Consider the following 14,950-nt stretch of genomic DNA (forward strand, 5'->3'; position numbering starts at 1 on the left):
TATATATATATATATCACATTTCTTTAGACCACACATACCCTTTAATAAACAAAAACCATGTAAGGTTACTCTTTAGACCTATACCAACCTTTCTCATCAATAGATATGCTGCTGTCCCCCTTTAATGCACTATCCTCGGGCATTGGCAGCTCTTCAGAGATGCTCTCCTCCAGGTCTCTCCGACTAATGATTTCCTCCTTGACGGATGATGGTGGAGGACTTTCCTGCTCACTGCTGCTACTGCAAAAATCCCACATAGCAATATCAATACTAGTTACTAAACACAGCCAGGGAAAATACACAGCCCTCAGCACAGCAATAGCAGTGTATGTCATCTACATACCTATGAGATCTTTCTTTGAAGCTGGACACACTGCTTGGAGGCTGGGATGATGGAGAAGCAGAGCGGGAACCCTTTTTCCTAGCGTAAAGAAAACAAATACTGAGCCATGATCCACAAACAGCCGAATCCACCTATATGTTACACAGTTAGTCTGGTTGAAAAAAGATAAAAGTCTGATGTATTTATATATGTTGATCATATCCCCCCTTAACCTCCTCTTCTTAAGAGAATAAATTCAGTTCCTCTAATCTTTCCTCATAGCTGAGCTACTCCATGCCTCTTATCAGTTTGGTTGCCCTTCTCTGTACTTTCTCCAGTTCCTCGATGTTTTTTGTGCATTGGTGCCCAAAACTGAACCGCATATTCCAGATGAGGTCTTACTAATGATTTGTACCGGGGTAATATGATATCTCTCTCTCTCTGGAGTCTATACATCTTTTAATACGAGAGGATTTTGCTCACTTTAGAAACCGCAGCTTGACATTGCATGCCATTATTAAGCTTGTGATCTACCAGAACTCCCAGATCCTTCTCCATCATTGATTCCCCCAGTTGTACCCCCCCCCCCCCCAGTATGTATGATGCATGCATATTCTTAGCCCCCAAGTGCAAAACCTTACATTTAGCAACATTAAACCTCATTTGCCACATAGTTGCCCAATTAAACAGTGCATTGAGGTCGGCTTATAAGTTGAAGACATCCTGTAAGGACGTTACTCCACTGCACAGCTTGGTGTCATCTGCAAAGACTGAATTGGGATTTTTAATCCCAAACCCTATATTGTTTATAAATATATTAAAAAGTAAGGGTCCCAACACTGAACCTTGGGGTACACCACTGATGACCCGAGACCAATCAGAGTATGAATCATTAACCACTACTCTCTGAATACAATGTACAAAGTAAGAATTTCCTGCTTCGGCGCATAATATTAAACTCAAACAAAAACTTCTAAACCTATTTATTATTAAACTGCCATATAAAAACCCATGATGTTATCTATTTTTTGGTGCCTAAAAAAACCCATTTTCCTTTCTATTTGATTTGAACGTTGTACACATAAGGATGTGGCATCTTGGCCTACTTGAGACTATATGATACAATTTGGTACACAATAATCAAGACAGAATGTGAATAAAATGGCTACACCCTAAGACTTGTATACAAAGAAATGATCATTCAATTAAAGTTTTTGTTATCACACACACGCTAAATCGGCCACTTTATTAGGTACACCTTGCTAGTGCCAGGAAAATATCCTTCACACCATTACACAACCACCACCAGCCTGAACCATTGATACAAGGCAGGATGGGTCATTGCTTTCATGTTGTTTACACCAAATTCTGACCCTACCATCTGAATGTCACATCTGAAATTGAGACACATCAGACCAGGCAATGTTTTTCTAATCTTCTATTGTCCAATTCTGGTGAGCCTGTGCAAATTGTAGCCTTCGTTTCCTGTTCTTACCAGACAGGAGTGGCACCCGTTGTTGTCTTCTACAGCTGTAGCCCATCTGCTTCAAGGTTAGACATGTTGTGCACCAAGCAATTGAACAGGTGTACCTAATAAAGTGGCTGGTGAGTGTATACACATATATGAATGTAATTGAACATATATCTGAATGTATTAAATATAATAAATTAAAATGAGATAAAAACAATATGATACCTAATACTACGAGAACGCTGGCGCTTCTGTTGTTCATGGGGAGAGATGGCAGCAGGATCTGAGCTGGTAGGAGACAAGTAATCATGGCCCACAGTCTAAGGGAAGGGAAGACATAATATTACTTACAGAAGTTAGAGGTGTTAACTTTCTATCCACCCTATCAATTGGCAGTACTTGTTGAGTTTCAGTAAAATCCTACAGTTTAAACAAAGGGGGTAAGGACTGTGCAAAAGAATAAAGGAAATTGAAGAATCTACTTAAATAAATTTACAGATTTAAATGCTTGGAAGGGCTTATCTTATAAAGAACTCTGCCTCCTGTGGGGAACAAGATCTTATTAGAAAAGTATGGGGTGTGTATCACAGACAAGCAAAATAGGAGAACGATAGCAAACGCTCTCCATAATCCCACAGGTGATCGGCTGAGAACAACCCAAGAAATCTTCACCCACCTCTTGTGTCTGGACCACATTTTGCGATGCAGATGCTTCTAGTGTCTTCTGGAAACGCTGAAGCATTTCTGCCTGTGTCTGTGGGTAAAAAGATCTTATTAGACTTGATAAATTACATTAGAGCCCTTCTTCAAGTAGTAATTCAGAAATAGCAGTACAAAGCACAAGTAAAAGAAAAGAACGGAATTTAAAAAATATACATTCATAATCACGTAGGTGGATGTAGCAGCGATTAGATGCTGCATATGCCCTGCCGCCTCTACACCAAGAACTGAGCGATCGATGATGACCAATTGCTTAGTAATCGAGTCCACTCTGTGCTCTGCTCCTCCAGTGCTCACTAGAGCACCGGATTGTGGAGAGTGTGGAAGCAGCTGGCTCAGTCTCCTAGTGGCATGCCGAGAGGCTAAGTCAGCTGCCAGTCAGTCACTTAGGCAAATCCCCACATTATTGCCGGGATCCCTGAAGAGCCTGGACTGGCTCTGTAAAGTCAGCACTGAATCTGAACTTGGGTTACAGGAGTGCAGAACTAAGTGCCTGTACTGGTTCCAGGATTTGCACCGCCCTGCACTACTAATTATGCATTATGCTACGGATCCTCTAGTCCGGAGTTGACAAGCTCAGCTGACACTAGAACATAGAGATCAATGATCCATGGTAACACAGGATGGCAATCCTGCAAGACATTAAAGAGCATGTAAGTTGTCTCAGCATTGTCTGCAGAAACTCATAAATCCTATCACATTGGGAGACACAGCTCCCTCTTCAGTAGCAGCTGTAACACCTAACGGCTCAATACCATTGTGAACTTTTTTCAAACTGTGGCGATATACTGCCAGTATACAGTGGATATAAAAACTCTACACACCCGTTAAAATGTCAGGTTTCTGTGATGTAAAAAAATTAGACAAAGATTAATAATTTCAGAACTTTTTCCACCTTTAATGTAAACTATAAACTGTACAAATCAGTTGAACAAGAAACTGAAATCTTTTAGGTGGAGGGAAGTAAATATAAAAAGCTAAAATAATATGGTTGTAGAAGTGTGCACACCCTTAAACTAATACTTTGTGGAAGCACCTTTTTATTTTACTACAGCAGTCTTTTTGGGTATGAGTCTATCAGCATGGCACATCTTGACTTGGCAATAATTTGCCCACTGTTACTTGCAAAAACACTCCAAATCTGTCAGATTGCTAGAACATCTCCTGTGCACAGCCCTCTTCAGATCACCCCACAGATTTTCAATTGGATTCCGGTCTGGGCCAGTCCAAAACTTTAATCTTCTTCTGGTGAAGCCATTCCTTTGATGATTTGGATGTATGCTTTGGGTTGTTGTCATGCTGAAAGAAATATGAACTTCCTCCTTATGTTCAGCTTTCTAGCAGACGCCTGAAGGTTTTGTGCCAATATGAACTGGTATTTGGAACTGTTCATAATTCCCTTTAACTTGACTAAGGCCCCAGTTCTAGCTGAGGAAAAATAGCCCCAAAACATGATGCTACCACCCCCATGCTTCACTGTAGGTATGTTGTTCTTTTGGTGATGTACAGTGTTGTTTTTGCTGACAAACATATCTTTTGGAATTGTGGCCACAAAGTTCAACCTTGATTTCATCAAGCCATAACACATTTTCCCACATGCTTTTGGGAGATTTCAGATGTGTTTGTGCAAAATTTAGCCTGGCTTGGATGTTTTTCCTTGTAAGAAAAGGCTTCCTTCTTGCCACTCTACCCCATAGCCCAGACATATGAAGAATACAGGAGATTGTTGTCACATGTACCACACAGCCAGTACTTGCCAGATATTCTGGCAGCTCCTTTAATGTTGCTGTAGGCCTCTTGGCAGCCTCCCAGACCAGTTTTCTTCTCGTCTTTTCATCAATTTTGGAAGGACGTCCAGTTCTTGGTAATGTCACGCCCTATTTTCTCCAGTTGATAAAGACTATCTTCACTGTGTACCATGGTATATCTTTTTATATCCACTGTAGGTGGCCAGCACTATCCACATGGACTGATCTCTTGTTACCACATACTGTCAGCATTTATATACTAGGTCAGCGGTACTTAGTCACTTATGGCAATGAGCAGAGTGCACCCCAATGATGGATGTATTTGTATGCTAGTAACTTCATGCAATGAAGATTACAGCTACTCTGTTCCTGAGGATGATCACTTACTGATTAATTAGGTTATATACCATCAATTAGCAATGACCATGTAATAACATACAATGTTGATTATTTTCTCATTAGCCAAATACTGCTGATGATCCAACTCTACTGCTGCACTTCATTTGGTTAAAAAAAAAAAAAAAAAAAAAAAAAAAAAAAACACACCTTACAGGATTTGTGGTCACATATGTACTACCTGCTGAATGATCCCATGCATATTGGCCCCAAATACCCACAAATGATTATAAAATCAATGGGTGTCCTAAATGAGCAAAAGTGGAGGGTGAATTAAACACTAAGGTAGTCTCATGGAAACTACTAGTATGTAGCACCCTTAACAGTAAATTCTTTAAGCCCTAAGTAAGTAGCTCCACAATACTGAAGCACCTAACAAAAACGGCATTTGACCAGGTGAACAAGTTAAAGGAGCACAATACAGAAAGGGCAATCTATGCCTAAAAAGGTTGCTTTTCTAGGGGACTCTTGTTCTGCAATATTTGTTACACTACCCCTGCTAAGGTAAATTGCCAAATGGAATTGCTTAGATGCTGGCTGTCCACTAGAGACAACAGTTATTTAACCCCTTGACGCCGACGTAACACAAATATGCGGCCTCACGGACCTGGGCTTTTTTCCGTGGGGCCGCATATTTGCGTACCTGTCTTCGTGCTGGGAGCGCGCCGCTTGGCGCGCTCCCAGCACCAAGACCGCGGTGTCACTGAGAGCCCCGGGTCCCGTTCTAACGATCGGGACCCGGGACTCCCGATTCCGGGTCACATGATCGCTGTGATAGCCTCTGATTGGCTATCACAGTGATCAATCACTGTGCAGCCCGGCCCCCTTGTTTTCTCTCTCTCTATGAATGGAGAAGAGAGATACATTGTATCTCTCGAACTCCTGACATAGAGAGATAAAAAAAAAGTTTGTAAAAAAAAAAAAAAAAGATAAATAAATATTAAAAAATAAAAGAAAAAATAAAGAAAAATACCTAGATCAAGGTTTGATCTAGTTCAGTACCAGGGTTAGTGTTTGGGTCAAGGTCAGGGTCAAAGGTCAGGATTAAAAAAAAAAAATTGGTATCAGTGTCAGTTAGTGTTAATGTCAATGTCAGTGACAGTGTGTTTTATGTAAAAAAAAAATTAAAAAAAAAGACAAACAAAATGTGCACTGTTGTTTCTGGACTGTACTACGGGTACAAACAACAAATAACATACACATATATGGTATCGCTGCGATCGTCAAGAACTGGAGAATGTATTTTGGGTTGTTCTTTGGTGGTAGGTTATGGTCGTAACAAGAAACACACAGTTAAATTTAAAAAAATGATTTTTTTTACTATTTTGGCCCAGTTTTCCTTTAATAATAAAAAAAAATTAGGAGCTATCCATGACCATTTACCACCAAATGAAAGCCCAATTTGTCCTGAAAAAAACAAGGTATAATCCACCTGGATGTACAAAGTAGTTGTGACAATATGTACGGTTTTACTAACACGTCAACGTTGCAGAATTGTGCTTAGGCATTTAGATTTGTTTTACCCTTAGGCGTGAAGGGGTTAAGGGAATCTCCACCAAACTACGTTTAATCTGAGATATTCAGATAAAAAGGGAGAGAGCAACCTTGTGGCCTTAGAATAAACAAATATACAGTGTTAAATATCATTAAATACAGCTAAATGGTGTCCAAGTTGTTGTGTGTGTGCGAAAATGATTGTGTATTTTTTTTAGACTTATTAAATAAAAATTATACATTTTATATGATACAATTGTGGTCCATTAAGCCACATTTGTCGCCAAAGTAACCACTTATCTGCCTTGGCTCTCTTGCTGAAGAACTTCTCTATTTATCCTTATTTTGGTTATGGTGACAGCACTGAAATCAGTGAACTGACAAAACAATCATACTAGTGGGTGGATTTCTCTCATTATTTTGTTTAACTTTTTGTGACCCATATGGGAAGGAAAGCCAAAAGATCGTATTCCTCTTTTATAAAAATTTACAGTTAATTTCAGCAGAGTCCAAAAAAGATTTGGCTAAATTAGAGAGACTTTGTGTTAAAGCTTTATGAATTGAGCCTTATGTTTTTTCTACTATGAAACTGTAAAGGATAATTTTTTATAACATTAGGTGCAGTTCTACAATATGAGACACAGATCCATCATTAAAAAGAAACAAAAAAACAACATCAATGTACAGCCACCTAAACTACACATACAATTGTTCATTGATGCACATACCGTATTTTTCGCTCCATAAGACGCACTTTTTTCCTCCCAAAAAAGGGGGGAAAATGTCAGTGCGTCTTATGGAGCGAATATAAAGCGGCCGGTCCGGTATTTTTGCGGCCACTATGTCAGAATACCGGGCCGGACGCTCAGCTGTTCTCTGCTGCAGGACCTTACCTGTTCCGCGCTCCAGCGCTGCACAGTCTTCCCGCGCTGGCTTCTGTGACAGCCGGGTGCCCACTGCGCATGTGCTGCGCTTTGTGAATGATCCGGTGTCTTCTGGGACACATGAAAGGTCCCAGAAGGCGCCGGGCCATTCACAAAGCGCAGCGCTTCTCGCACATGCGCAGTGGGCACCCAGCTGTAACAGAAGCCGGCCCGGGAAGAAGAGGGAAGGCAACTCCGCGGAAGTGGGAGCGGGTACCTGTCAAATTCAGGTACCCGCTCCCCCTCCCTCCCCAAAGGTCAGCAGTCTCTGGTCATTCCCTTCACTGTCTGCAGTCTCTGGTCATTCCCTGCACTGTCCGCAGTCTCTGGTCATTCCCTGCACTGTGTCCGCAGTCTCTGGTCATCCCCTGTACTGTGTCCGCAGTCTCTGGTCATCCCCTGTACTGTGTCCGCAGTCTCTGGTCATCCCCTGTACTGTGTCCGCAGTCTCTGGTCATCCCCTGTACTGTGTCCGCAGTCTCTGGTCATCCCCTGTACTGTGTCCGCAGTCTCTGGTCATCCCCTGTACTGTGTCCGCAGTCTCTGGTCATCCCCTGTACTGTGTCCGCAGTCTCTGGTCATCCCCTGTACTGTGTCCGCAGTCTCTGGTCATCCCCTGTACTGTGTCCGCAGTCTCTGGTCATCCCCTGTACTGTGTCCGCAGTCTCTGGTCATCTCCTGTACTGTGTCCGCAGTCTCTGGTCATCTCCTGTACTATGTCCACAGTCTCTGGTCATCCCCTGTACTATGTCCGCAGTCTCTTGGTCATCCCCTGTACTTTGTCCGCAGTCTCCGGTCATCTCCTGTACTGTGTCCGCAGTCTCTGGTCATCTCCTGTACTATGTCCGCAGTCTCTGGTCATCTCCTGTACTATGTCCGCAGTCTCTGGTCATCCCCTGTACTATGTCCGCAGTCTCTGGTCATCCCCTCTACTGTGTCTGCAGTCCATTGGTTCAGAATATTTTTTTTTCTTGTTTTTCACCTCTAAAACCCAGGTGCGTCTTATGGTCAGGTGCGTCTTATGGAGCGAAAAATACGGTACATCAGAATTGCATAAATATGCAAAACTGACTTAGCCATAAATATATATTTGGGTCAATAAAAAAATTGTTTATTTTATTAGTCAGTACATTCTGTGCAGTTCAGATGCTTGCTTTCTCTGTTCTTTTATTCTATTACCAGTTAATACTAAACACAGTTATAGATATTTATGCTATATTTTACTGATTGTAAGGACGACAGTTTAAATTTTAGGTAGATTATTTTTATTATAATAGGGAAATTATTATAGTGTTAGTTCACCTTTACTTACGTTCCCCAAAAACAATCTTTAGCATTACAGTGTCCCTAATACATTAATATGCTTTGCTCTGTTTTGCAAATAAATATTTTACTTTTCAACCTGCTCATAAAAGTGTCCTCTACTCTCTATCATGGAAATGGCAAGATGTACCCAACACTGAATGCACAGCCCCAGAAACTCACAAGCATGCACTCCCAGCTTTGTTCTCACCGTCGCAGTTCACTCTCTCGTAACTCTGAGTTCTGCAAGAGTGCTACAGAACAAACATGGGTAAAGCCAAAAACTGCTCAATCATAAATCTCCAAAGGGCACACATCCAACCGTGGGTATGTCCTGCTATCTGCAGGCAAATTAAAAAGTATGCATTTATTTGCAAAACGAAGCTTAATATATTAATGACACTAACACATAGGGACATTATTGGGAAAAGTTAAGGTGAACGAACACGTTAAATTCTAATATAAAGACTAAAAGCCTGTATACATTGTATGTACACAACTCCCCAATTGCCATTTTCCAGGTTTTTTCTGATCTCTTCAAGTTTAAAATGTTTGCCTTTGTCATCATTTATAATACTATGAAAAGATTGTATTACTTGCTGACTTAAAGAAACTAACATTTAGCCTATTAAGCCACTGGATGACAGTTGCCCTAGAAGATCATATTTATAGGATTCATACCTGTGCTGCGATCTGACGTGCCTCCTCCAGTTGTCTCATACTTGCTTGGGCCTCTTGTTCTGCTTGAAGTCTCAGAGCAGCCATGCTTTGCTCATGACGTTGTTGTTGAGACTGTAAGAAACAAAAGTAGGAAGGTTAAAAAGGAGAAGTACGGCCAACACTTTTTTGGCCCCACTTTTTCTATGGATCACAGGAGTGCAGTTTGTTCTGCACTCCTGTGATACGTCTTCAGCCAAAAGCTGGCTAAAGCCCCCTTTTTGATGACGTCACTCTTTAAAGTCGGGATCCACCCAGATGCCTGGAACGGCAGATGGCTCAGTTTCTCAGTGAGCCGCTGAGAGCCTGAGCCAACAGCTCCCACCCCCTCCTCAGTAAAGCGTTCCAATGAGTCCTGGAGGGGCAGAGCAGAGAGACGATGACTGACAGCCACTGCTCTCGGCTCAGTGAAGAACGAACAGCAGCCTTTGATCACTCAGTTCTCAGTCTTAGAAGCATCGTAGCAGTGCTGCATCCACCTAGATGAGCATTATTTTTTATTTGCTTAAATACCCCATACTTCTCTTTTAAACAAAATTTGATCTTTGAGTATGCAAATTAAAAAAAAATAAAAATCCACTTTTATGCCTTCCTCCCCAGCAGCACATACTCCCTCCTTGCCTTCATACCTCCATGGTTCTGTATATTGCACACCAATGCACAACATACAGAACATTTTTCAACTGCACTTCAATGCAACCCATTTATGTGTATGAGCCTTATTAAAGCAATTACATTTTTCATGCCCATTCATTTTGACAGCATTGAAAAATGGAGCAAAACAAAGGACAGTCTATAGTGCAAAATACGTAAAGCAGTCCAACATTTCTGTACAACAAAGAAAACATGTTGACTAAATTTTAATTTTTATTTCTTGCTTTGTTTACAACAGGATTCTTCCCTTGCTTTATTAACACAAAATTTGCCAACAGAATGCACAGCATAACTCCTAGTTAGGTAGGAGTGGTGGTGTCAGCTGACAGCCAGTCCACTCAGAGAAACAAATTAAAAAAACCAGGGATGTTGAATTCCTATCGCCCGACGCCCGGGACATGAAGTTCGGGCAGGTAGTTTTTTTCCTCCTTTAGCCCTGCTGCAGGCAAGCAGCAGGCTCACCTGTCAGCGCTACCGCCAATTGCTTCCGCACAGTGCCAGCCTCTCCGCACCCCCCCGTGAGGTTTCCCGGGCTCCGCTTGCCCATCTGTGGGCCTGCCCGGCTCACCGCCAGCTAGAGGGGAGGAAGAAGAATGGACAAGTCCAATCCCTTCCCCTCCCCTTCTTGTACTGACCCGGAAGTGACGTTACAATGTCACTTCCAGATCCCCGATCAGAGATTGCAATACAATCCCCGGGAATTAATGTAATATGGTGCAGATGTGCACCACATTACATTCAGTGGAGCAGAGGGGAGACATGCAGGGTCTTTTAGACCTTGGATGTCTCAAAGAGAACCTGTAACCAAAAGTCATCACATAGGGGACTTTGTCCCCTATGTGATGAAAAAAAAAAAGTGAAAAGAAAAAAGTTTTTTTTTAGATTGTAAAAAATGAGTTACACCCTAGCACATACCCCCCGAAAAAAAATATTGAGGCCCCCACATATACGCACGTACAAAACATAAAAGCACACGCTGGGGCGCGTACGCATGAAACCGTCGATTGCGATACTCATGGCACATATCGCCGCACACGCCAGATTGAAAACGATAATTCTAACACCAGACCTCCTCTGTACACTATACTGGTGACCTATAAGGAGATTTAAAATTGTTGACCTATAGAAAATATAGGGTATTGAAGTTCGCCGCCATTTCACGAGCGCGCACAAATTTAAGGTTTGACAAGTTGGATATCTATTTACTCGCTGCAACCTCATCTTTTATATTTTACAAAAAAATAGGGTAATTTATTGCTTTTTTGTGCCCTAAAATTAACTTACTTGTATTTTATACTAAAAACATTTTCGGTAAAATAATGCGACATAAAAAATTGGAACTACCACTATTTTATTCTCTAGGGTCTCTGCTTTCAGAAAATATATAATGTTTGGGGGTTTATGTAATCTTCAGGCCTAAAATTATTTTTTAAATGTGTGCAAAAAAAATGCAAAAATGGCTCTGGCAGTGAAATGAGTAAAGTATAAGCCCCGACACCCCATTTCCTGACAAGCAGCCAATTGTTGTTCATCACACTGCAAGGTCTCCCCCCTCCCTGCTAGTTCCCGGGTGCGGTGCTGGAGACAGGCAGAGAGGGGAGGAGGAGATAAACAGCACAATGTTAAAAATATTACACGTTTAAGTCACAATAAAGCCCCTTTTGTTTTTAAAAGCCCCAGTCATTCCTAAAATCACATCCGACCGTATTTAAATACGGTTTTGGTTAAAAAAAATTTTTTAATCAGGACAAGTAGATTGTCATGGAGGGACAAGTAGATTGGGGCTGCGATTTAGTTCCTGGACAAGTAGTTTTTTTAAAAAAATTTCCACACCCCTGAAAACTCAAATATCTGCCAGAGAATAACATGAAACAAAAATCTTACCTTTAGGATCTGAGCCAGGGAAACGGTTTCTTGCTGTGCAAGTGAAATTCCCCGGACGCGCTCCACATCACATAGCTGTCTAACAGATTCCTCCATGGCACCCAAGTAGTTAAGTTCTGCAGACATGCGCTGATGTAAGCCAGCAGGGGAAAATCTAATAGCACCTGAAGCAGACACAATTATTAAATATGCAAAAAAATCTCCAAACTACGATACCAAGTACAGAACTTAGATGGACAACCATAACATACTTTGTCCTGATGCAGCCATTAATCCTGGAGCTTGAGTTCCTGTGGCTGCAGTGACTGGTTGTGCTGGTGGTGAGGGTGCCTGTCCTGCTGTGTCCTTCATGCTGGAATGAGAACTTTTACCATTCCGTCCTCCATCGGACATAAGGCTAACATACAAAAAACATAGCTTTCAATCACAGATTTCCTCCAGCAAGAACTGCTAAAATTAGGAAGCAATGTAGGAAACTGTACCTGGTAATAGATCGAGAAGAAAGATCACTCATAGTGCTGTCAGATTCAGAGCCTGCAGACTGCTCTTTTCCAAACGGAGCTTGCTTGCTGACATGGATTTTGTGTTCAGAGCCTGATAAATTTTGCACCGTATCCAGAGGCAGTTGAGGGCTATCATTCTGTAAACCCATCTCTAAAGGGAAGATGAAAAAGAAAAAAAAGTTATACTTATACAGTCTCCTAATTTTGCATAGAGATGCAAATTTAAATATATTACGAGCACTGAAGGCAATTCCCCTTTAAATTAACTTTATAACCATAGTGTCATTGGTAAACAAATCCATCTTGAAAAAACAGCCATCTTGAAAAAGATAAACAAGTATACCTTTCTATCCAGTGTCCCATGACTTTATAATCTGCTGCTTTTCTGCAGATATTTGGCACTTCCCAGTCTGTGAATATCTGTTCCTCCTGTTGCATGCTGTATTTTCTTTTCTTGGCTCATATGTCACTAAAGGACATACCAGAAGGAAGGAGTAACCACAGCATGTGGTGAGGAAGCAGGTATCTGATGCATTCACATGTGCACTATCATCATCCAGAAACTGTGTTCAGACAGAATCTATGATCTGGACACTAAAGAAGAGCCAAATCATAGGCTCTGCTTAAACAGAGTTCCTGGCTGACTCCACAGCTAAGACTTGCAGCTGGACCAAGCTTTAGAGAAGCTTTTTAGAACTCTTAATTGTTAAGGTGGGTTTGAAGAAGCAGAAATGTCTGCTGACTGAAGGTCTGTTTTATACACAGAAAAAGCAGCAGAAGATAAAAGCTATTGAACACAGTTCCCACTATACGATCAAACATATTTGCTTATTACACAAATACAACAAGAAAATAAAACTTTGGCTCACTTTTTGAACTCCCTCTATGAGAGGAAACTGATAAAGGAGATGAAACAATAGAGGAAAGCTGTGAAGAGTGAGATGATGCTCCTTCACTTCTAGAATTAACACCTGACAGTTCCTCCTTGGCACTGGAAGCACTGATATCCACACTAATAAAAAAAAAATAAAAAAAAATTAGATAAAAAAAAACTGTAAAAGCCAGTGTCAAAATGTAAAAACACCATCGAGAAACTAATCTGCATACAATGTTAACTGGTGACACAGAGCTTAATGACTTGAGTTTCAAGACCTTTTTTATGAATTCTTTAATCAGACCAAAGTGAGAATAAAAATTAAACATCTAGTATTTATATCAGAATACAAAAGAGATTATTGAAAGCAAATACAGTAACATATCTTGATGGACAGGAGTAATTGCTTACAGAACAAAACGGCTTGAGTATATGTTGTATCTAGAAATTACTGTATAAAATGCTAAGACATCATATGAACATTGTCCCGGTTTCAGTCTGCATTTTGTATTTATCAGTTAAAAGGGAAGGGGCGTACATTGGGGGGAAAGTGGTGGAGGGTGTAGAATAGATCTTTTAGAGGTGTAGAAGGGTAATGAGGCAGGAATAACATGGACGTGGTATCATCGGAATGGTAAGAGTGAAGAGAAGAAGCAGGCAGGGATACCTATAGACTGAAAAGGGGAGGGGGTTCTTGCCAGAAATTAGTCCCAAGGCTAAATACACTATAAAGGGAGTATGGACATCAGGGGTCAGTGATTCTATATATAAAATCCAGTGTGTCCATATACGAAAACGTTTTTTTGGATTGACCCTTCAAGTCTGCCATGGGCTGCTCCATCAATTCAATGTCTGAGTTTTTTTTTTGCTTTTCCTAAATACTTTTTATTCAGAGTTTTACAGGTTTACAAAGAAAACACAATAAAAGAAAAAAAAAAAAAAAGTAGTATGCTGTTCCTCAGTACAGGTATCTAGAGTAGCAACCACAGTACATTTAAGTATATATATTACAAAATAACAGAACATCAGAAATACATAGAAACCAGCAGGTATGCATCATTAACCATAAAACATACACATTGCTACTCAGTTCCCTGTATGCACATAGGTCTGAGTGAGTGGTTACTATGTGTCAAACACGGATTGTAAATGTGGGAGCATCACACCACTGCTATGTCCAGTATGAGTAACAAACCGTTCTAAACTATTGCGTGCCTACTCAACAGGCATTCCAAGACAAACATCAACATCAGCAAAATCAACATTGTAGAATCTGAATGGATAGTAATGCTAGGGGGACAAGGCCTGGAATCTGCAGCCTTGGGTCCCATAGCTTGTGAAACTTGTGAGGAGTGCCCCATTGCAGCTGTATGTGTTTTTCTTTAAGCAAGGTTGTGTTGACCTGCATATGACAATGTTCGAATGTAGGAGGAGGGCAAAGTCATTATACCAAAACAGATTTGCTGCCCAGGAATAAAAATCTAGAAATCTGGACGTGACGTGTATATAATTTCTCATCCAAAACAGAATTTTAGACATGTACAAAAAAGGAAAAACTGAAACATCACATTCAGACCCTTTGCAACACTTGAAATTTATCTCAGGTGCCTCCCATTTGTCTTGATCGTTGCTGAGATGTTTCTACACCTTGATTGGAGTCCACTTGTGGTAAATTAAATTGATAGGACATGATTTGGAAAGCCACGCCCCTCGATATAAAAAGCCAAAGCTGACAATACATCGGGGCAGAAGGGCCTTAGCAAGAAAGGCGAATCCGATGGTCACTCTGACTAAGCTCCAGAGAACCTGTGTGGAGATGGGACAAAGTTCCACAAGGGCAACCATCAGCTCTCCATCTGGGCTTTATGGCAGAATGGCTAGACGGAAGCCTTTCCACAGTACAAAATGCATGAAAACCAGCTTGGAGTTTGCAAAAAAGGA

The 14,950-nt window shown here is 41.0% G+C and overlaps 1 protein-coding gene across 3 annotated transcripts in view; it reads right to left on the minus strand.

Moving 5' to 3' along the window:
• Positions 1 to 14,950, minus strand: part of CEP350 (centrosomal protein 350) — a 118,238-nt gene that overhangs the window by 49,522 nt on the left and 53,766 nt on the right. For all 3 annotated transcript variants that reach the window (XM_089671487.1, XM_089671486.1, XM_089671485.1), the window contains exons 14-22: positions 13,005 to 13,147; positions 12,115 to 12,286; positions 11,884 to 12,029; positions 11,633 to 11,796; positions 9,059 to 9,169; positions 2,471 to 2,548; positions 2,020 to 2,114; positions 345 to 422; positions 90 to 241 (exon numbers count right to left, since the gene is read on the minus strand). In XM_089671487.1, coding sequence (XP_089527613.1) covers positions 90 to 241; positions 345 to 422; positions 2,020 to 2,114; positions 2,471 to 2,548; positions 9,059 to 9,169; positions 11,633 to 11,796; positions 11,884 to 12,029; positions 12,115 to 12,286; positions 13,005 to 13,147 — 1,139 coding nt within the window. The remainder of the gene's footprint in view (positions 1 to 89; positions 242 to 344; positions 423 to 2,019; positions 2,115 to 2,470; positions 2,549 to 9,058; positions 9,170 to 11,632; positions 11,797 to 11,883; positions 12,030 to 12,114; positions 12,287 to 13,004; positions 13,148 to 14,950) is intronic.

This window comes from Staurois parvus, unplaced genomic scaffold (assembly GCF_062004578.1).
Source record: "Staurois parvus isolate SC_StPar_1 unplaced genomic scaffold, SC_StPar_1.0 ptg000106l, whole genome shotgun sequence".
Lineage (NCBI taxonomy): Eukaryota > Metazoa > Chordata > Amphibia > Anura > Ranidae > Staurois > Staurois parvus.